General features: G+C 41.9%; 1 protein-coding gene across 1 annotated transcript in view; it reads left to right on the top strand.

Annotated features, from left to right (window-relative positions):
* COG3 (component of oligomeric golgi complex 3) overlaps positions 1–12,157 on the top strand; it is a 31,335-nt gene extending 19,178 nt beyond the window's left edge. Inside the window, exons 16-23 of the mRNA XM_051778691.1 lie at positions 800–889; positions 2,730–2,850; positions 5,142–5,230; positions 5,330–5,464; positions 6,652–6,727; positions 8,143–8,270; positions 8,851–8,949; positions 10,179–12,157. Coding sequence (XP_051634651.1) covers positions 800–889; positions 2,730–2,850; positions 5,142–5,230; positions 5,330–5,464; positions 6,652–6,727; positions 8,143–8,270; positions 8,851–8,949; positions 10,179–10,208 — 768 coding nt within the window. The 3' untranslated portion in view covers positions 10,209–12,157. The remainder of the gene's footprint in view (positions 1–799; positions 890–2,729; positions 2,851–5,141; positions 5,231–5,329; positions 5,465–6,651; positions 6,728–8,142; positions 8,271–8,850; positions 8,950–10,178) is intronic.
* Positions 12,158–23,924: the final 11,767 nt, after the last annotated feature.

The raw sequence follows: 23,924 nt of genomic DNA, 5'->3' as shown, positions 1-23,924 counted from the left end.
ATAGATGAGTATTTGCCTTTGTTGTCAGCTAGACCTTTGGAGATGAGGTCGGTTTTATGTTGTTTGCAAGGCTCATTTGTAGTGTGTCTGCACAGAGAATCATTTATTTTTCCCATGAGGTACTTTAGCAGAACTGGTACCCCTTGCCTGCACCCTGTAGATAGGAGAAGTCATGAATGAGTGGCACTGGCAAGTCTGGGGGCAGTCAGGGCTGTCATGTACTGCATTGCAGTGCTAGTGGAGGCGAGCTGTGTTCCTACAGCTGGTTCAGCCACAGGATGTAGATGCTGCAGCTTAGTGAGTTACTCCGTGTCACCTGGGCCATCGCAGCTGTCATGTTTGTTTACTAACCTGTCGCAAACGTGAGGTAATTTGAGTTTGCTTGAGGTTAAACTCATGTGAATGATCTTGAGTCTATTGCAGGTACAACTTGCACGCACAACACAGGTAGTTACCCTGGCACACAAAGTGTCTGGTCAGGTTACCCAGCAAACATCGTTCGTGCTGGTAGCTCTCAGTGCGTGAGGTGTCACTCACCGTGTCACTCCCCGGGTGCCAATTCAGAGCTAGAGGGTAAGCAGGGCATGCTCAAGAGTGCACCTGTATCCAGCCCGAGTGCTTGTAGCAACCTTTTGTGTCACGCCATCCTGTCTTACTGCATGCAGACAACATGTTTGTAGCTGGTTGATCTGGAGGTTTATATGCTGGTAAGCACATCGTTCACAAACTGCAACTCTTTAAATTCTGCCTAAGCTTTGCTAACACCTTTTTTGTTGGTTTGATTTCCTCTTCCCCGCAGAGGGCAGTGTTTCAGGGATTATCACAAGAGGCCTTATCTGCCTGCATCCAGTCGCTGCTGGGAGCTGCTGATTCCATCAGCAAAAACAAGGTCAGAATCTGTGGTATGTTTTCCAAACCCTTCCCCTCCACTCTGTGTATATCTAAAGTCATAAAGCAGTTTTTCAGAATTCTGTTGAAATCTTAGTCAAAACATGTTGCTCTGCCCCCAGAGACCTGAGGGATTTGCCAGTTCTTAGTTATGGTTAATGTATTACCAAGCAAAGATAATGATTCACATGCAAGCCTATCTGAAAATGGGAAATACAGGTCGTAGCAATCATGTTTACAGGCTACTCTAACTCGTGGGAATACAATGAAGTGATGTCTAAAGAAAAATTTCTGCTAGAGGACTCTGCTCCCTATATTTATTTTCACTGTCTGTTACTCTTGTTCTCTGCCTCCATTGTTTGTTTGAATTTTCAAAAATCTTTCTAACTGTTATATTCACTGGGAAGATTTTCTAAGTATTCTTTGCTCAGAGCTGTATTATCACAAGGTCTGATCTGTTATGTTGCTCAGAATTCAATGCAGATTCATCAAGTCATTTTAACTTAAAGTGTTAGTTTAAGTAGTTGGAGTAAACTTTAGTTTTTCCTGTCACAATTCCTTTAATACAAATACTGTCATAATTTGATAATTCTTAACAGCCAGGAAGTGAATTTAAAAAGAAAAAAAGGAGAAGTCTTAGTAGGCTAAAATTGTTGGATTTTTATAAGCAGTAAATACTTAGTAATGCAAAGTTTTAGTTGTGAAGAGCTGTTTTGAAGTATTTGAGTGTCCTTTGAAAAATACCTGTTAAACATAGTATCTTTAAAAAGAAATTCAAACTGCATTTCCTTTAGTTTGAGCAGATAACTATTGCCTATGTAATTGATTCAGAATTCTGCAGTTAAATATCCATTCCAGCACTGTGGTCAGCATTAACTTAAAAGTATTATGGAGAATGAAACTTATCCTGCCGTGAACCTTAGATAGGTTGGCCCAGAACTAGGATCTGTACCACTTTGTTCTTGATGCACGTTAATTTAACATTACCTGGTGAAATCGTGGATGTAAGAATTAAAAAAAACAAAAGGCCAAAATCAAACAATTCAAGAAGCCCTTCCACCACTTACTTTTAGTGAAATTTTTATTTGTTAAAACTGCATATTTAAATCTGATTTCTTCTTTACTGTTTTATTTAACATTATATCAAGGAAATTTCTCTTCCAGCTTGCAAAAGCAAATTTGATTTCTCGAGTCCTCCTCCTTTTACCTCAATGAGCCATGGACTTCAAAGATTAAAACCAGCATGCATTATAAACCACTTAGCTAAAATAACAAGCATGCAAAACATCCTCTGGGTGGTGTGAACTTGACCTTGTTTTATTCTTTCTATCTTTGCTGTACTGCTTAGAAATTAACTAAGTTTTGTGTTTAATGACATGAGAAAAATGCCTTGTAAGACCTTTGCAGAATAGCACAGTTAATCAGGGTTATTACAGGAACATTAACTGTTTGTCTTTTTTTTAGTCATCATAATGATTAAAACAAATTTAGAACCTCATGTTTTTCAACTATAAATTACATTAAATAATTCCTGGCTCTTAAGAAGAATAAGTTTGTATCTTTCAAATAGTGGATACCTGTACTTAATGGGGACATTTAGTAATATGGCTATATAATCTAATTCTTCTAAGAGATGTGAATAAAGTCCGTTTCTGTAGTGCAGTGTATTAGGAATAGTACAGAAGTGGGATTTGTTGATCCCAGAGCGTGGTTAATGGCACTACAGACTAATGGAAAAAGCTTGTTAACTAATAAAAGCAGAAATGTTGAAACTTTGCTCTTCATCTAATTGTTTGGGGATTTTTTTACATGTAATGCATGTTCTTTCTCTTCTGCTGTAGACCCAGGTTGATGGACAACTTTTCTTAATAAAACACCTTTTGATTCTTCGTGAACAAATTGCTCCTTTCCACACTGATTTCACCATTAAGGAAATTTCCCTGGACCTTAAGAAAACTAGAGGTACTGAACAGTTGCTGGCTACAGAATGGAGTGGGATTGTCCTCCCTTAATGTGCCAGCAAAAGTTCTGGGTTTATTTTATGTTCACTTGCAATGACCTGTATGCTTTTTCTAATCTCTTGCTTTGTTCTTAGCTTCTCTGAAAAAAACCCAAAACCATTCTCTTACTCAGGGCAATTCAGGATGTATCTAACAAATTCTTTATTTTTGTATGAAATGTGTTTGTCTGCTTTGTGCTGCTGGCCTAACTTATTTATCCAGTCCTTTTTAAGAACAACTAAGTAACCTACGTTTCTATTGCACAGAGATGTCTTTTCCCTTTTCTGACCCTTTAAAGGAATATCTTTTGCTACTGCTGTTTAGCAGGTGAATTTAACAATACATAGTCAACTTTCCTAGAACAAATCAAGATTTCCTAGACATTTCTGTGAGGTTTTTGTTTTGAAAAGGTTTTCTTCTTTTACAAGTTGAGTAAACAGTATTGTTGAATGGTATTATGTAGCAAGTGTGTTTGTTTTAGGAAGTGAAAATAGAAATAGTGGCCATGATCATGGTTTTGAAATTGTACTATGGTTCTTGTGTAAAATACAGGAAAAAAGCTCTCAATACAAAAGTGAACTGTTGTGCACTTTCCAATTTTATAAAGATAATGGGAAAAATTACTGGAAGCATGTCAAATTTCTCTCCTTCCATTCCAAAAGAGAGAGCTGAAAAAATAACTTCTCTCCTGCTATCTAATAAGCTGCACTCTTAACTCTGAAGCAAGCAATTCTTACACTAACTATTTCACTTGTTGCACTTGAACATCAATGAAACCTCCTACCTGTTGAGTAGTTTCTAGTTGACTAGAGGTTAAAGGGCAAATATATCCTTTTGGTGTTTTGTCCTGGCTGACACACAAGTTTGTTCTCCATTTTCATTTAATGGAATAAATTTTTGTGCCAGCCAGTGCTTTGCAGATGGTAGTGGTAAGTAATGGAAAACACTTTCTTTATACTGCGTGGTGGCAGTGGTGTTGAAAAGATGTACATTGTGCTTAATTCTTAATGTGGTGTAGCATGGAACAATAGGGCTTTTATATTTGGGATGAGTCGTAGAAGAAAAATAACGAATTAGCTAATGGGCTAACAGGTTTACTGTGTTCTAGCCAAACTTTCTGCACATAGATTTAAGATTTAATTTGGGATTTATAGAAAAAAGAATACTGCTTAATGTAAAAGTCATGCTTTCACCCAATTTTTTTTGAAGTAGTATAAATGTAAGGTTCATGTAACTGAAATATGCAGTGGGAAAAGGGACTTTCTCACTGTCTGGCTTATAGACTTCTAATCAAGAGCTTGGGCTGTCTTTGGAATTGGTGAAGTTTCTGGGGAATAATTCAGAGAACAAAAATAATGTTTGTGGTTTCCCTTAACTGCAAGGAGTGCAGATTCTTAGTTCGGTGCTAAACCTACATGCCTGTGTATTTGGTATTCCCTCTTGATTTAATGCCCTGCACAGCACTTCTTTAGCTCTTATGTCTTGTTTCCCTCGTATTGTTTTATACAGCAAGAAGGGCACAGAATTGCTTTTGAAAAAATAAAAAAGCAGATGGATGTGCAGGATGATAAATGAATGACAGTAGGGCAGTAAACTATACTGAAACTACTGATAATTTTCTTTTTCCCAATTTGACTAGATTTCAGGTTGACAACATCCTGTTAGCACTATAGGAGTAATTTCAGTATCTTGCGTTAATTACAGATGTTGCTTTTTCTTCTGGGGACTTCTGTAGAGAACATAAATATGAGTGTCTATCAACCTTGGTGTTTTGTTATTTAGTTCTAACTAAAACAATTAAGCACAGAGGAAGAAAGCACCAGTTCTAAGTTATTTCATGCAACTGTACTTGGTTTTCCCGGGCAAGGTGCAAAATTCTGCATATTGTTTGTAAATGCTTAACTACATAGCTTATGTAAAAGTCTTTCACTTGTAGATACAGTAACAAGGAGAGCTTGCACACTTTACATGCTCATAGCAGTGCAGTTAATATCAGTAACTTGTTAGTTTCTTGTAATGTATTTATCTGTTTAGACTCTGCAACTATTGGATTCAGGTTTACTGTAGGTACAGTTAAAAAATAGAAGATTAAGCTTGGTGTGCTTCTGTGCATGTGCACTTGTGCGTCCACTCCTAGCAATACTGGAATCATTAATGTCACCATTGTAATCATTCAGACTGGATGATTAGAGTTTGTAAGTCTTGGAGATGAATCGCATTGACTTATGGTATGAGTGACTTTCTGATTCACAGATGCAGCATTTAAAATCCTGAATCCCAAGGCAGTTTCAAGATTTTTTAGACTAAACAGCAACAACGCCTTGATACAGTTCTTACTGGAGGTAATACGGAGTCTTATTTCATTAGGAAAAATTGTGTCATTTAAGTGTTTGGTGATCTCTGGCAAATAAAAAGAAGAGAATTGTTGTCCTCTGTTCAAGGGTACTCCAGAAATCAGAGAACATTATATCGACTCTAAGAAAGATGTAGATCGTCATCTGAAATCAGCTTGTGAGCAGTTTATTCAGCAGCAAACCAAACAATTTATAGAACAGCTGGAGGAGTTCATGACAAAGGTACAAATGTGTTGTATGTTTGTTAACCTAACTGAAGTACTGGTAGCGCCAAGGAATTAGTATTTAAATTGGGTATAGGAGAAGCTGCTAGTTCTGTCTGATTAGCTGAAGATGATGTGTTTTCCTTTAAATTCCATCAGCAATTTTCCAGGCATTTTTTGAGATTAATGCATTAAAGGTACATGACATAGTTTGTTTTTAAAAGCAACCCTTGTGCTCTTAGGTCAAGAAGCTGTAATGTTCCATTGAGTTGAAACAGGTTTGTGAAGGTTGGCCGGAAATTTTCTGTTTCTTGGAAAATTTCTACCTTGACTGCATTTGTAAGCCTTCAAAAACAATGTTGGGTCACGTGTGTTCTTGAGGGAGGTCTTAGAGTATGGCTGTGAAGTGTGTTAAAATTTTCTGGTTTCAGTGTATTTTACAACAATGAGGTGTTTGATGAGCAGGATTTTCTTTACAAGTTCTTGGGACAGAAATTCCTGATAAAGTTGGTCAGAAAGATGAAGCATCTTAGGGGATAGAAACAAAAAAGATATCTTTTTACAATACGTCTCTTTCTAGAACCTGCTCTAGAGCTCAGGATTTCTAGGTATCTTGAGAACAACCATGCAGGAGAATCTATTCTGAAAAATGAAGAGTGATGTGGATCCTGATGTGCTGAGAATAAGTGACATGACCTCTCAGAAACTGGGGCTACAGCGTTGCATGGACAGCAGATATCCCAGCTGCTGATTTTTGAGAATTTAGAAGATTACAGTATTAAATTTACTGATGCCTGTCATGCTGGGGTAGGGGTCAGTGGCATGCCTAAAATATAGATGGGTAACTAGAGAGATTGATAGATTGTCTGAGTGATCCCAGTGATTCACTGAGAATCTGGGGAGTTTGACTAAGCTGCTTAAGTATAAATCTTTTTTGAGGTTTTGTATCCCTTGGTGCCTAAGCGTCTTTGTAAATTTAATCCCATTTTGAATTTTACTTTCAAGAATTCATCACAGTTGTAATTTTGAATTGCATTTCTGTCACACTGCTTCCCCTGTGTGTTGTTAAGCCAGATCATAGAAGAGAAAGAGCAGGGGAGATTCCGTACACTACAGTATCTGAGAGACTTGTGCAGTTTTCACTTGGTCACTTTGTTGTGAATTCAACTGAAAGAAACATAATTTTGTTGATTTTACTTTTTTTAGGTAGCTGCTTTAAAAACAATGGCCACTCAAGGAGGTCCCAATTACAGCCTATCACAGCAACCTTGGGCACAACCAGGTATTTGCTTTGGTTTATATTTATGTTACTATTAGGAACCTGAAAAAGTGGCCAGAATAACTTGGACTGTGAGACTGTGATTGATTTTGAAAAATCGAACTGTCTACCTTTTTCTTGAAAATCCTGCCTTCCATTTTAACCCATGTGCTAGTTTAAATATCTTAAGCCACCTCTAAATCAAAACCTGACAAACTTTAGAATATGTATTTAATTGGTGCAGTAGATGAATGCCTTGGTATTTCTCAAGCCATGACTGTTCTTGCATGTAAACAGCATTTCTGCAACTGCATACAGAATCTGCTTAGGAATTATTTGATTATATTATGATAAAGCTTTTGCTTTCGTACAAAAGAATGAATCCACCCTGTAGCTTTTATTGTCTGTACATTTGGTACCTACTTTCTTTACAGTTTCCCTGTCACTATGCAAAAATGGAATCTGGCTTTGTTTTCCTATTCTTAAGAATTGAAATGTGAACGCTTCATAGGAGCATTTGGAACAGTTTTAGATGTTCCTGGGTTGGTTTGCTCTTCACATTACAAAGTTGTGCTTCTGGGTCAAAAATCTGATTATTCCAATTCATACATCGGAACCTTCTGTTGCATCATGTTCTTAAGATGCAAAGCCAGCCATATTCATACGTAATTCAGTGCTGCTCCATGGGTCAGACACTCTCAAGGGCTAACTTGAGCTTCTACTTAACATCTCCTGCTTCTTCAGGAGTATTTTTTATGTTTGTTTGGAGATAATTATGTGTGTAGAAGCAGATCTAAGCAGAGCTTCTGCTGTATCTTGGAGTCATTTGTCTGGGAAGCGGGATTAGGCAAAAAATTTAGATATGGCAGAAATTGAGTGTATTAACTTCAGTACTTTAAAACTGCAAAATATATTTTTCCCCTGGCCTTTAAGCAATGATCTTGTAAAATCATTAAAATTCCTAGCAATAAAGAAAGAAGATCTTGTCTGAGAGGATTCCTGTCTGGTTGTTTCAAAGTCCAGGTGTCTGTGCAGACATTTCTTCTCGCAGATGTGGCCTGTGCTCAGTAAGGTGAATTTGTGATATTCTGTTCTCTTTACTGCCATTATTTATTTCCCAGCAGCTTCTTTTCCAGGTAGGTTTTCTAGGGGGGAAACCTATGTAGAACTTTGTTGCTAGTGGAAGGCTGTGACTTCAGGAACCTCAGGAGGATGTGGTAGCTTGCAGAAATGGGTTGGATGCATTTTCTGCAGTGTCTGGCATGCTGTGGTCATGTGATGGGTTTGATACTGCACAGTCGAGCCGCCCCCTCTCTCTCTTTCACCTAAACCTGTGGTAATGATCAGCCCCAGTAAAACGGAGTTGATTTTCTGGAGTCTAGGTTTCAGCTAGCAGAACTCCATTTTAGCCTATTAAGCATATTTTCTTTTACTTCCAGCAAAGATCAACGATCTGGTCTCTTCCACTTATAAGACAATAAAAACAAAGCTGCCATCAACATTACGAAGCATGTCCTTGTACTTGTCCAATAAAGATACAGAATTAATTTTATTTAAGCCAGTCAGGGTGAGTATTGCTGGCATGTTTTTCTGTAGGTGTTTCATGATGACATCTTTAGCTTAAAAAAAAACCAAACCCAAACAGCTGTCCTGCTCTCTGTTGTACTCAGCCTATGTAACAGACACATGTAACTGGTCCTGTTTATTCTGCACGTCTGCAACTTGGCACCCTATGAACTACTGTAAAGAAAATTACTTCTGTCCCATCCCAAACCAGTTCATTTTGGTCAGTTATGCCTGGGTAGAAGCACCAGGGGCAGAGAAGATAATACAGATTTAATGAAAAACCTACCATAAACTACCAGAAGAACCAAGCTTGAGTTTTAGGCTTCCAGGTTAAGTCTTTAGGACTCAGTGTTTCAGTTTAGCACATCTTGGCTGAAGTTTTTTATCTCACAGCCAACATGGATTCCTTGTAGCTGTTCCCAAAATGACTTGTTTTAGAGGAAAAGTTCTTAAAGCTTGACTGCTTCTCCTTGCCTGGTCATATAAGTAGCTATTCCATGTACATTGTGCTTATTGTGGTTCATGTTTGAGATGAGTGTTGTGTTTTTTAATAATGAGTTTTTTCTTCTTTCATTTAAAAGAATAACATTCAGCAAATGTTCCAGAAACTCCATGCTTTGTTAAAGGAAGAATTTAGTAATGAAGATCTGCAAATCATAGCTTGTCCTTCAATGGAACAGGTATGTATTGAAGCTCTATGTTTTATCAGTTGCTCTTTCATGTGACTTGCTTTTCTAAACATTGATTTTTTTCATTTTTATTATTTCCAGTGTTCAGAATCTTTATTTATTTATTATCCCCCTTAATCCTGGATGATTAAACTCAGGGCATTGTCTGAACTTTTAGGCTCTCAGCTAGAAAAGGGCTTTGTTTGGGTTTTTCTTTAAAGACTATCTAACTGATTTTCTTAAACCAAAGTGATGATTGATGTTGCTGGGACTGAGTTGTACAACATTGTAGAAGAGTTTTTCTGTTTCTAGGCATCGTCTTTTCAGAGAGATATCAAAGCCAATGAATGCGCCTTAAAAAAGCCTGTGCATTTGAAGGCAGTCTTGCTTTTGCCAAATATAAAAAGCAGCAACTTCTGCATTCAGGAAGTGTGAGAAAGAATTACTAGGGTGCATTTCAAGTAAATTGCATTGGGAAAATGTGCAGTTGTTATGGAAGTGTAACCCTATGTGGTAGGTAAAGTCTTTAGTCTCAGAGATGATTTGGTTTAAGAATTCTGTCTGTTAGGATTTTCTGGCAGAAACCAAGTAGGTTTTGAAGATGTCACTTTGACCTTAGTGGTCTAGGGAAAGTGGGTAGAATCTTGATTATCACAGGATGCTAATATTTAAACAGGTAAACTAGTTTGTGGGTTAGAGGATGTTTCCTGCAGTGAATGTGGCCACAGGAATGTGTGATAACTGTCTTGGAGCACAGAGTGGGACTGATGCACCATAAGGAGGTGGGGTTATCCTAGAGGAGATGGCTTCCTCTAATCATTTATCTGTTAAACCTTAGGATCACTTATCCTACAAACTGAATTGGATGGGAAACCATATTGTAATCTGTAGGAAACAAGTATTGCATAGGATCCCAAATGTATTTCAGATATCTGAGATGAATGTTACCATTTTTTACCAGTGTACCTGTTTTTTGGAGTTTCTTGACAACACATGAAGTCATCTTAGAAAATTTGACACAGTAGCTTGTGACTGGTGAAATAAGTAGCAGTATGGTCAACAACTGCATTTTAAAAAGCCTATGAGTAGGCACTTGACTGGAAATTTTGGCTGGTTGTTTTGTAACTGTCTTCTCCTGACTAATGTGCTTCCTAGGAATCCTGTTTAAAGGTTAAAATATAACACCTCAGTTCTGAAACTTAGTTGTTCTGTCTAACATAGACTTTCCCTTTGTCTTTCAGGTGAACTTATTATTATCGATGTCTAAGTAAGCCAGCAATGAGACTGCTTGAAATAAGCTTCAGGTGAATGCCAGGCAGTGAAGGAAACACAAAGACATTCACTTGAAGTAGACGGAGGATCCCACTGTGCAGTCCAGTCTGCATCAAAACTTCTAGGGGAAAAAAAAGAAAAAAACCCAAGGTTTTTCTGTTCATAGGCTTGAGAATTGGGCAGAAGAAAACAAAACAAAAAAACCTTTGCTGATCACTCTTATGGAAACTCAGTTACTGCCTTATCCAGATGTTTTCAAAGTTGAAGCCTCTTGTTTTTTGCTTTTTAATGAAAAAAACGTTTTTGCTTTCCCTTAATAAGCTGATGTATGCAATGGAAAGTCGCACTTTCAAAGACACTCTGGAAGTAAAGTGCAGAGAATCAAATGAGAGCAGTAAGAGATATCTGCAAGACTTGGGAGATAAGCACATTGGTATGACAGTTTGACTTAAGCAGGCATACCCTGATTTTTTCTTTAACTGCCATGAAAATCCTGGTAATCCACCATGTACTCGAACATAATTCAGAGGTTCTTAGTTGGGAAAACTTTATTTCCCACATGTGAAGTGTTTCTTGAAACACTGGATGTGCTGTTTTTCTTATACTGTTGTGACTGGGAGCTGTGAGGTCTGACCTGAAGTTTTACTAACCTTCCTCTGTAAAGGGTCTCACCTTCCTCTGTAAAGGGACTCAGATCCTTGGAATTTGCAATGGAAAGCTGTGCAATATAAGTTCCGTTGTTTCTAGGGAACTGCATCCTTTCAGATGCTTTACAGCAAAGCTTAGCATTGAGGTTTTCAGGTACTTAGTTTTAGGGTAGAGTTGGATTTTTGCCTTTCCGAAGATCAGATGGTGGTTTCATATTGTTTAAAGCAGGATCGAGACTGGAACTTGCACAGCCTTTGTGCCCTGGAGTAAGGGGGAGTGGGGATGCCTGAAATTGAATGTGCAAGGCTGTCAAATCAGCATTGCAAACAGAGGATAGGTGCTCGGTACCTGTTAAACAGTGCACGCTGTTCAGTATGCATTTATTGGTCAATAGTGCAGAAAGCTGAATGCTAAACGCCTGGGCATTAATGGAATGAAACACTTCAAGCAGCTTCAGGGTGTGTCAGTGTGTAAATCCTTATTGGTCAGCACTGCAAAACAGAAATGTAGTGAGAAACATGGCAGATTTTTTATTTATTTATAAAACCTATTCTGTACTTCTAAATATGAAGAAATTTCCAGGCACATTGGTGGTATTTTGATTTAAAAATTTTCCTATTACAAGTTACATGAATGGAGAACAAGATGGTAGGATTTAAAGCTACCACAAGAAGTGTTGCAGCAGTCGTGCTGAGGTACATCAATGGTACTCCTAGGACCTTATATGACCCCTTAAAAATTAACTAACAAGGAAGAAAACTTGCCCTTTCTCTTTACTTGTGTAGAAATACAGGCTGTAAAATAATGTCCAGTGCATTGTAATATATGTATATTTGTTTTTTATGAAGTTTTTCAGAAGGACTGCTTGGTCACTGTACAGAGTTATGACTGACTTAATACAGACATTGTACAAAAAAGACATGAAGGCTAAACCGTGGCAGTAGTCACTTTTGTGGTTGGGATCTTTTTCTCTCTTAGAGTACCCAGACAGCTGGTGGAAAGATTAGAAGAGCAATCAGTTTATACAGCCTGTTTGCTAAGTGAACATTTGTTTAAACATGTACAGTTTCAGATATTTACGTTTACAAATAGTGTAAATACTTTCAAAAGATTAATTTAAGATGCTTTATATTATCTGACTAGAAACTTGCTGTTTTTAATTTTTTTAAATAAAAATGTTGCCTCCTATTTTGGTCCAAGAGTAAAACTTTATTCTGTATCCTGAGGCCTGTCTGTCAAGATAACTGTAATACAGAGACAATAAACATCCTGTAAGCACAGGCAAGTGCATTGCTGAGAAGCGTTCTTTTTTTAGCAGCAAGAGAACTGGGTTTATTTGGCACACATACATACCTGAGTGCTGAACGTACAGCTAATTGTTAAATTAATGCCTCTTTATGGTTATAATAAAAGTAAATTTATATTTTCTTTACTGACAAGCAGTCTTGTGTGACTGATTGGTCTCTATCCTTACAATTTTGTTAGGGGGAAGAAACCACAACTGTAATACAAAAACATATTTTAGCTATTGGCTTTTACTAAGAGAAAACTTGGGAACTGGTGGCAGAAAACACAAGTATTACTGTATTTGATAACTGTTCTTACCTGGTTACTCATAGACTCATCTTCCCATAGTTCCTCATTACCACAGTGTTCTTCTGGCCCTTGGTATTGTATCATCCAGAGACTTGTGGTTTGTCTTCTGTAATGTCACCATGAAGCTTCCCTTCACCCTCTGTCTTTGACAACATCATTTGAATGAACTAACCTAAGTAGAAACCCTCCTGTGGAAATCAGCTTCTGTCTGACAGGTGTGGGGCAGTGATATGTGACTAGCTTCCTAGAGGCTTGGAGCCTCCTAAAGAGGTTTGGCCCTTTGGATTGCATTTCATAAATGAGGTGAATGCCAAAGCAGCTGGCCAGGCATCCACCCTTCTTTTATTACAACAGTGATGCCTGAGGCATAACCTTACACTGTGGCATGTGTTTTTCAAGCAAAACTAATAGTCTTTTCCTCACACTGCATGTTTGGTATTGACAAAGTGATGTGGGTACGAAAAGGGGAAATGGAAACGTCTGTGCTGCTGAAGCAACTGCATGTTGGTGACTGCAGGTAGATCCAACTCTTTGTCCACAATTGCTGTTTTCTCCTCTCATGCATTTTCATCCAGCACTGTGGAGCAAATCAGATCTTTGATGTAAAGAGCTCTAAATAGAACAAAAAGAAATCAGTTGATCCCTTTTGAGGTGCCTAACCCTGCCACTAAGCCATGGGAGGTGCCACCTACCATGAACTGGAGCCTGGAAACCCCAGAGACACCTCATCTTTCCTCTCTTGGGTTGCCCCTGGTCCCTGTACCTAAGCTGCTGGTTGCCATCCCCTCTCCACCAGCCCGGGTGTCTCTGGCTGAGAGCCAAAGCAGGCTCATCAGTCACATTTGGTACAACCAGTTCCCAAAATTTCCAGTTTGTTGGCTGTAGGATGGAAGCCATCTGCTTCAGAGTACTGCACATTCACTGTGTAACCCCACTGATCAGACTGTGATCCATCAAACGCTGTCAGCTGAAAGGAACTTGGTGCTACAAGGACTTGATGTACAGATAGGCATTGTGAGCTTGAAAAAAGGAACTTTATTTTCATTGCAAAGTGACTGTTACCACTTTGATGAAGGAAGAGTTGATCTGAAATGCTGATGTAACTGCTTGCTGTGAGCACAGATATCTTCATTTCAGTATTTCATGCAGATACAGAAGATGATGAAACACGAGGAGTGATATCAGTGAGAAAGGGATTGCCAAAAGTATTGCAACATTGTCTGATTTTTGGACGGCAGTCTCCTGAGCTGAATCTTTTTATACTGAAGGATGAGCTCGTCTTTGCTTTCTGGCCACTTCAGTAGGTGACTTTTTTCTGGGTCTTTCAGCTGCAAAGAGAAGTCCACGCGAAGTGAAAAGTGTTAATGCTAAACTCTTTGAGGGGAGGCCGAGTGGGAGAGTATCCTGCATCTCTTGTAACCCAGCCTTTCTCACTTATCTGTGTAATGTGTCATGGGTGCCCATGGCCATGGAGCACACTAACCCTTACAGCTGCCCTTTGGAGCTGATCCTCTTCCAGTACATGTACGAAGGGACTGAGGAGCTAAACTCACGACTTGAACCTGCTCTGGTGAGAGTGGGCTGCCCAGAAGTAGTGGGGCAAGGAAGATGACCTCCTTACCTAACATAGCAATTGGTCCTGAGAAGTCTGAGTTTTGGGGGCCAAAGAGCAGTAACCAGTGCTTTATGGTTCTGTGTACTTGAGGCAGTGTGTAGTTACCACCTTTCTGAACAGCTATGGCAGAGGCCTGTTTCCCTTGGTGATAGATCTGTGACCACATACAGACTATTGCTGTGAGGATAGTCATCATTTGGTTTGTGCCTGCACCAGGGAAGACAACTTAAGTCCTTTACTCTGAGGCCTCAGCCCCCAACCAAGCACTGTGTTTCAGTGGTGACCTGTTGTGTTTGCATCTAGTGAAGGACAGGGTTACACACCAGTAGGCTGGGACTGTCACAGTGGCATTGAGCACAGCTGAGCCCTGACCAGAACGGCATTTCCACCTCTGGGGAAGGGTCATAGGTAGGAAACCTGAGTGACAACAAATACCAGAAGATTCTGGTGTTCCTCTCCCCAGATGCTTGTTTCACGTTAAGTGAAATGCTGTTTAGATAAAATCAGAGGCTTTGTGCTTCTATTGACATTTAATATTAAGGTTTTGAAAAGAAAAAGTGTTTCGAAATGAATCCGTGAGTCTTGTTGTTCTTACCCTTCAGCGACAGCATTTCAATCTCGTCTAAATGCTTTCCTGAGACGGAATTTCATTAAGAGTCACACAGGCAGGAAATTTGGTTTTGAAAGAAATGGTGATTTTTCCGCATGAAAATTTGTGACCAGTCCCAGACAACAGTCCCAAGCTTATCTCCACTGGGGGGTTTCCCTGCTGCTCTCTGAGGAGCTGGCAAACAGGAGCTGGCCAGGCTGGGCTACCAAAACCAGTGCTTGCCTTGAGCAGGGAGCCCACATTGAAGCAGACCGATTGCTGTGGCTGGGGAACACAGTCGATTTCACCTTAAGCCAGGGTTTTAATGGTGACCCGGCAGTTCAGTTTCATGGGGATGGACTGCAAAGGAGGACTGTGAGCGTGGTGTCTGAAGTCATGCCACTTCCAGAGCTTCTGACTGGTCCTTGCCCAGTCCAAGTAGATCCCTGTGCATGGGTCCAGGGTGGCCTTGGGGAGAAACACACAGATGAATTTAGACCCAACAACTGCCCAGTCCCAAATGCTGTATTTTGTCTGCAATTGGACCAAACTTCCAGTTTTCCATTCAAGAATCACTTCTGGGACCAATCCCTTCTGGGGCTGGTTTTTGGTGAGGTTTTGCATGCTACAGAGATTGGATGGCCCCTGGGAGAGCAATGAGTCCCTGAAGGGCAGAAAATATCCTTGGGCAGAGTGTGGGTTGTGTGTGTGTGTTCCCCTCCTTCTATTGCGTATCTACATCTTCTGAAAGTCCTTGGACATGGGAATTCCTTTTGCCCTGGCAGCCTTTATGCTAAAAATAGGTCTTCTGTGCACGTGTGTATGGTTGTGTATGTGGCTGGGTGAGGGAAATGGCCTTGCCAAACTACAAAGGAGAAAGACAGTGTGTGAGGGAAAACAGCCCATATTTATGCATACAAATACAAATCAATACTCCCTATCTCATGACAATCTGCGTAGATGATTCTGGGTGCTGGAGCATCCCCCTAGCAGTGGCACATGGGGAGCTTTTATCTTTCACAGCATGTGTTACATTGAGTTTTTCCTGCCTAAGCATGAAGAAGTTGATTCTCACCGGGCTGCAAAAGTGGCTTGGCCTCCCCCAGCATTACCTTGTGCTGCAACTTTGAAAAAACAGCAAGAAAAAAAACAAACAAATATAACTTTGCTGTGATGTGCTACAGTGTGCTTGCCATGGGCAAGCCTGAACCAGTCCATAGTAGGACAGGCTGTTGGTTTTCTCTTTTCCTCTCATCAAAACTACAATATTCTCTTTACAAATATTGGAACGGTCTCTTAGTATTGCACTTTAGTGCTGGGGGAGGCTGGGTGGGTTGCAGCAGCCTGCCCCAGCTCAGTGGTGAGCCAGCAGCTGGTACATGGCTAATACTGATGGGAAGCCTGTGATCCTGTGAGGTCAGGAGAGACTCACAGCAGATCAGCAATGGTTTAGTGCTGCCGGGGATCGCCTTGGTGTCAGGCTGTAAAACCTGGCTGCCGTGTGATGGATGAAAGACCAACATGTCTGCAGGCAAATGGTAGGACTGCAGGAGTCTGATGGAAGCATTATTGCAAAAGCTATTTAAAATGATTTGCAATAGCCAGTTAGACATTTAGGATGTTCATTAATTAGCCTCAGCACAGGGCGGACTTGTAAAATTGAGATGGGATTTACTGATTCCCCCAGACACTAGCTTTCTGAAGCGAAACTTTGAAGACTGGGATGGGGTGTCAAAAATTAATATTTGATGGCTCAAACACTAGCCAGTTTTACTAAAGCCATCAGTCACTTCATATTACAACTTAGACTGCAAGAAGGAGACTCCTCTAGATAAACCTGCCTTGGCAGCGGGGTTGGACTAAATGATCTCCAGGGGTCCCTTCCAACCCTAACGATTCTGTGATTCTGTGAAATTGGTCACCTAAGTCATTCTTTAGTGAGAAACACTCTGGAGATGTGAAACAAACCAGAAGCAATGCTAACCTCAAGCTAACTGACTGGCTCTTTTGGATTCCCCTCATGCAGATAGCAGGCCCATGTTTTTCCAACATGGCCACTTGGGGCTCCATGGGAAACTGGTAAAGTAGATGCCAGGATCAATCCTCATGCCAGGGGATATGAGGACATCTGTGGACAAATGTCACTGGCAATTGAGATGGGGCAATACCCAAGTGCCCTTGTGCTGTGCACCCTGCCCGCACCCGAACCTTGGTGCACAACACAAGAAACGACCACTCTAGTAGGCTGTACTTTTCATGAGGTTTCACATGGGAAAAAATAAAACTAGAGTAAAAAATTGAAGGTGCTTTTGGCATGCATTAAAGCCCTGGGATGCCACTGGGACTGTTTGGGTGTGAGCTGGTACCTGGTGTCCCCCAGGCTTGCAGTCACCAGAGGTGGCCATCAGGGTGGGAGCAGACCCTGTGACCATGGCTCCCAGAGGCAGTCCTCAGCCCTGGGTACCTGCTGTTCTGCATGCAATAGGTGAACAGGCCTTCCTTGGTGAACGTGATGAAAACAGCCATGTTGCCCAATGTGTAGCTGACAAACAGTCAAGGAAAGGTGAGCCCACAGAAAGCCCACATAAAGCAGGCTTTGGAAGAAAATCATCATGGGAGAGTGTCTAGGGGAAGTTACCCCAGCTTCCACCACCCTTAAGACAGCCACCCCCAAGACAGCCAGCTCTGTGGACCTCATTTCCTTACAAGAGCAGCAGGAGTTGTGTAGCCAGTCTAGGAGGCTGAGGGGAGTTATCTAAGGGAGGAGGGTCACAGTGACCCACCTGGAGTCAGGGCATTCCTGCAGGTGTTCCCCCACACAAGTGTTGTTGCTGCTGGATACTAAATCTGACCACTTCCATCTTGGAACAGGAGAAAAAAAACATCTGTCCATCAGGATAACATTGTCTTCTGAGCTCAGAAGAATGACGGTGCTGCAGGAGCAAAACTGAGGTGGTGAGAGGCAGGAAGAGATGTGGGGAAAGTGTGGTAGGGTTGTCTGCCTGAACATAGAGGATCTGGATGCTCTGCCCCAGGTTTTGTTTTCCCCACACCGGTACCAACCCCGGAACACTGCCAGACCATCAGACTCCGTGCTTTCCACGTAGCCTGGGTTTAGGATTTTTTTATTTGTTTGCTTACTTTTTAATTAAACCCCTTCAAATAACTGAGAAAAATTCATCCTTCACTTCTGTGTTTTCACATTTCATATACAAAGCTCAAGTCTTCTTATGCTATGTTAGTAGCTGCTCTCTGAAAATATAATTTGCTAAGGGCCCTCTTTCCATCAGACACAGAAGAATTTACCCTGCAAGGTACCAACGAGCAACATAGAAACATTTCTTTGCTAAGGGCTTAGCTCCCAGCGCTACAAGGGAGCTGGGTTTAACGCTGTCTAACAGAAATATGCAGTGTTACCACCTGCTTCTCTGGGAAGAATGGAGAGCAACTAGGAGAGGGGAAAGCAAAGAGTTTATCATTAATGCATCAGCTAATTTTCATGTGCAGAAAGGGACTGTGCTCAGGCTGTGTCTGTCTCAGGGACCCGAGGGACTTGTCTGCAGCAGCTCCCAGGTAGCTGCATTTTGTACACATGAAGTGTCTGACTCCAGCTGTAACTGTGGCACTAATTTATATATAACCTGAAGATGCACATTTTGGCTCTGCAGAATAGCTAAGAATCTCCTTCCTGGTTGTAAGGGATAGAGGGGAACAAAAAAGCCACAAACCGGAGATTTGTTCTTGCTTTTATTTTTCAGGCTTTTTATGAGGCTAAAAAGACAAATAGTCCCAGGCAGGAGGATTTGCTACCCCTACCCTATACTTCAGGATGGGAGAGCAGTATAACGTGCTTCTATGTTGAAAATAAAAAAGCCAACAAAATCACTGATTGTGTGATAAATAACAGGTAATTTTCTTGCACACCAACAGAAACAGCAATGCTGTCTGGCTGGGGAGGGGAGAGGGGAGGCAGGGAGGGAAGAGAGTGCTGCAGGGGCCTGAGCTGTCAGGGGGATCCCATCCAGCCCCTGGTTGATGAGACAGAAATCCAGTCTTTGCTTACCCTCCCAGGGTCACCGGGGCTGGGACAACAAGCACTGGGGAGCTGCTTCTCTTGGCAGCTGGGTTGAGGGGACACTCCAGGACACACCATCCCTTGCTGGACACAGCGGTGATGTCCTTACTGATGAATTCAAGGCTGCTTGTATCCTATAAAGCTTTTACCTGTGCTGTTAAACTCTTGGACCGGGGCTTGGCCTGGGACCAGGAGTACATCCCCTCCTGATTTCTAGCTGAGCAGCCTGGATCTGACCCCACTAGGCAGTTTGGATGGAGCAGCCTGGTTTGGAGGGTAAGAGAAGTGAATGGTATGGAAGTGAGTAGAGCCTGTTTTCCTGCCTTTAGGTCAAGTGGAGCTGCAGGTGATGGGGGAAGGCATGTGTATGCACTTCCACAGGTGAGGTGAGTCTCATCTTTGGGGACATCCTGCTTACACATGTGTGACTGGGAGCCCTGTCTTACTCCATCTGCACGTTGTGTCCCTGACTGCCACTCCAGTCTCTCAAGGCAAAACTCAGCTTGTGTGGCTGGTGGGACTAAGTGCTGCACACCACTTACATTGCTGATCCCTGCAGAGCCAGAAGACAGACCCTGCCCAAAGGGCTTAAAACAGAACCAACCCGGAGTCCTGAGTTGCATTTGGACTTTGTACTGCCTCTCAGAACTGGAGGCAAATTTCAGTGTGGACTGTTGCTTCCATGAAGATATGATGGCACTTGCAAGTCTAACCCCAAAGGATCAAAATGATGGGAGAAAAGAGGAAACAGCAACAAAGCATGGATAACTCAAGTGATGCAGAAAACCTTCTGCTATCTGGGAAAGCATCCCCATTTCTAGGAGGAGAGGGAAACGTTCCGTGTGACCCTGTGGCTCCAAGGTACACCACTGGACAGAGATGAGGAACCCTCCACCAGAGCAATTACCTTTCCCTCCTGTTTTTTCCCTAGGTGAATTAATTTCATGCTCGCCTCTGGTGCTGGAGTGATGCTCAGTTGGACTCCTCTTGGCTACAAATAGCAGCAGCAACTCTCCAGTCTCTTTCCCCAAACAAGGATGCCCCCAGCAGAAAGAAGTGCCCCTTGTTGTTGCTCCCCAAACAAGCACTGCTACAGGGTTCTGCTTCCTGGGGAAAATACACCACTGAAAAAGTGCTCATCACTGGTGATCTCTGGATATTCTCACTAACTGACCAGCTGGGTCTCACCTTGCCTGTGCAGAGGGCAGTGACTCTCCATCATCTTCATGTTCTCCTCCCTTGGATAGAGACTCCTCACCTGACTCTGGCATTGAACTCCCTTGGGCAAGCTCAACAGGCTCCCAGATCACTTTTTGCAAGGAAGAATTGCCAGTTACCTCCTATTCATTCAACACAACTTTGTGTGCAGGGGTTTTCTCAGAGAAAAGCTTTGTCATCCATTGCTTCCACTCTGCCTCTTTTTCTTCTGCACACCTCTTTGTGCTTGAGTCCATCTTCCACTGGTCTGGTGGGGGAAGACACACATCCCAGCAAGTGGCGTCACCCCCCCTATCCTATCTGTGCAAGGGGAAAAGTAGTCATGCTGGTTAGGCACAATGCCATTTATTCCCAGAAATGCCAGCTGTTCTCCAGTGACACCGCAAGAGCTTGGGAAACTGCATTTCTTCCTTCTCCTTGGGAGACATCACTTCAGATTTGAGAGAGGAAGCTGCTAAATGAGCCTAAACATTGTTCTATGCTTTCAAAATATTCATAAATAATCTCAAAATAGCAGCAAGCAGAGAGAGGAGAAGTTTGCTGATGACATTAAGAGTGGTTGAGGCAAATGGTTGACTGTGAATAGTTGCAGAAAGACCCACATGGCACTGAATAAAAGGGTAATAAAATCACAGATGAAATCTGATGTAGATAAATGTAAAGTGATGCACATGGGAAAAGACAATCCTAACTTTACATACAAAATAATGGGCTCTGAGCTGGCTATTTCCACTCGGGAGCAAAATCTTCAGGTTATAACAGATAACTCTATGCAAATGTCAGCTGAAGACTCAGTAGCAATCAAAAAAGCAAACAGAAAACTAGGAATTATTAGGAAAGGAGGAGAGAGCAAAACAGGGGAAATCACTATGCTGCTGTATAAATCCGTGGGCTTCCTTCTCTTGAATACCATTGTGCAGTCCTGATTCACTGATCTCAAATATGATACAGAAGAAATAGAAAAGTTATAGAGGAAGGTAATTGAAGATGATCAAAAGCACAAAAGGGCCTCCATTCAGGGAATGACTTAATAGATTAAGACTTTTATCCTGGAAGAAAAAATGACTGAAGAAGAAATACGACCGAGTTTTCTGAAAGGAAGAGCGATGTGACTGGGGAACAGCTGTTCATATTATTCAGTGCTCTTCAAAGGAAGAGAGTGAACATTAAAGAAAATTATCAAGTGACAAGTTCAAAATAAACAAAGGGGATTTTTAGCTGCGGCACTCCTTGCCACAGAGTACAGTGGATGTTTAAAATTTGTGTTGTTTCAATAGGGTGAAAGCTAATCAATGGAAGAGGAATCCATCAAGGGCTATTAAATGTAAAGCTGGCATCTACAGTTCAGGGTGTTCCTGAGTCACTAGGGAAATGGAGAGTATTCTGGGAAGTATAAACAAATGTTTACTCTATTTTTGTATTACTTCCTGAGCATCTGCTGGGTCTCATCCAGGGTAGGATACTGGGCCAGGTGTATTTTGGGGGCTAACCCTATGCAGTCATCCCTATGTCCTGCATTTCACACCAGACCATGTCTCCCACTAAGGCAAAATGGCCTGAGGTGTCTGGTGCTATTGTCTGTCACTGTTTCTGATTCAGGCCCCTGCATCACAGAGGTAGAGCTGCTTGGTGGCTCTTCAGCGACCAAGGCTCTACACCAGGACCAGTTTTCAGTGTTACAAGTCTTCCACCAAGACCCACAGGCAGATGCATCCCATTTTCCTTTATCTCCCAAAGCAAAAGCCTTCTCTTGCGTGGACAAGTCTTCTCTGCAGCTCCTCAGCTGGAGGCCAAGTTGTTCTGGAATGCAACCTTGTGCTCCATGCAGACCTCTCATATGCATCTCACTCTGAAGTGAAAACGTGACCTGTTAGTGGCTGTGTCTCAGAACAAGGATGTTCTATGGCAGTCAGCTCACATTCTTCCAGCCTGAGCTAGATCACCCTGGATTTATCGTTCCAAGGCATCATGGAAAGAGAATGCTTGGTTTTGAGCAACAGGAAATTGAGGGGAAAAGAAAATTCAGCAGTGGCTCTAATGGTCAGTCCAGACCTGAGTGATTCACTAAGATTTCCCCCAGTAAATTAAAAGCAAACACTTGAATGCTACACTGACACAGTATACAAGTGCCTCTTCTGGTTGAAACCTCACTACCTTAATGACAGACATTATTGTTCCTGTGCACTTTTCCAAGGTTGCCTTAAAAACCATGCCTTGACAGTTTACTGGCTAATGGACACAAACTAGAGTTAACCTCGCTGTGCACCTCTTTTACAGCTAGAAATGAGAATGAGGGATAGTGGCTATTACAAGGTAATCACACCCAGGGGGAAATTCCTGAGCTCAAGTATCTCTGTTCCCCAGATCAGGGTAATCTCATTGCATTTGGCTAGCCGTTGGCAAAGCTTGTCAAGCCAGGCTGGCTTGTCACTCTCAGCATTTAGGAGCTTGTCCCATTCCTGGAGGCTGTTGCATTGCCCAGGCATCCTTGTGTTGACGTCGCATGCTCAGTAATGTGGTGGTGAGGCTTATTTTCTGAAAACCTACCATTTTCACCTATAAAGCCTAATTTAAAGTAAATTTAAGTTCAAATTCTATTCTTATTGATGTTTGTGCTTTTTTGCAGCAACTCTGAAGGAGTACTGATAATACACATTGAAACGGGAAGACAGTCAGACATCTGTCCTGTCGATTGATCTGCAGGAGGGGGAGCACAAAAAGGCCCATTAAACACGTGGAAGTAAATACTCTGATAGTGACTGTTATGGGGAAAAAACCCCCCGCCCTCATTTCTTGCCCCTAGATTTCTATTAGGAAGGAGGAATCCCTTCTCAGTTTGTCTCTAGAAGGAAGATGAGAGTCTTGGTTTTAAGTGAGAACTGCCAGTGGGCAAGGGTAGGAAACCCCAGATCCTGACTGCAACCTGGGGAAACTGGGTGGCTTCCTCTTCCTCTTCCTCTTCCTCTTCCTCTTCCTCTTCCTCTTCCTCTTCCTCTTCCTCTTCCTCTTCCTCTTCCTCTTCCTCTTCCTCTTCCTCTTCCTCTTCCTCTTCCTCTTCCCCTTCCCCTTCCCCTTCCCCTTCCCCTTCCCCTTCCCCTTCCCCTTCCCCTTTCCCTTCCCCTTCCCCTTCCCCTTCCCCTTCCTCTTCCTCTTCCTCTTCCTCTTCCTCTTCCTCTTCCTCTTCCTCTTCCTCTTCCTCTTCCTCTTCTTCTTCCTCTTCTTCTTCCTCTTCCTCTTCCTCAGGGTGGCCCCAGCACCAGAGCCACAACGATGAACTAGGGCAAACCCCAGTCCAGTTCCCATCACAAGGGCTGGCACTGTCCAGCCCATGCTGGAGGGAGTTTATAGCCACAGAAAGGCAGAGCCCTGGCACCCCATGGCCATACACTCTGTGCATGGGCTGTTGTTGCAGTATCGCTGGCACAGGCTCCTCACTCCTGCAATGGCCTTATTTTAATATATTTGTGCTGAATAATACATCTTTCCTGCGAAGAAAAGAGTGTATTTCTGTGCAGGGGGAACTTGGCAGCTCTGAATACTGAGCAGCCATTTCCTCAAAGTGGTAGGATTTCAACCCCGTAATCAACCCTATTAGCATTAAAAGAACTGTCTAAATGTCAAGCCAAGTTCAATAAATAAGCACTAACACATTTAGAAATGGCTTAGAAAGGGGAATTAAAAGTTTTGTGCTAATTATGTTTCTTATTTTAGATTTTCTGTCAATTCTAGCTCTTCCATTCAAATGAGAAAAGCGTTTGCTGCCAAGGTGGAGGAAATGAGATGGGCTGAAAGTTGGCAAAGCTGTTCATCCATAATAGGGAGAGAACAGGGACCTCAGCTCCTCTTGCAAGCCTCTGGAAACACAATAATGAGGGGTCAGCAGACCTTTCAGTAAAGGTGTCTCCCCGTCTCCCGTTACAGTGAGCCCCAGATCCTCTGATACATCTTGATCCCACCAGAGTCAAGAAATGCCA

Source organism: Manacus candei, unplaced genomic scaffold (assembly GCF_025592945.1).
Source record: "Manacus candei isolate 608988 ecotype Guabito, Panama unplaced genomic scaffold, ASM2559294v1 h1tg000014l, whole genome shotgun sequence".
NCBI classification, from domain to species: Eukaryota; Metazoa; Chordata; class Aves; order Passeriformes; family Pipridae; genus Manacus; species Manacus candei.
This window is presented reverse-complemented; position numbering and strand designations above follow the sequence as displayed.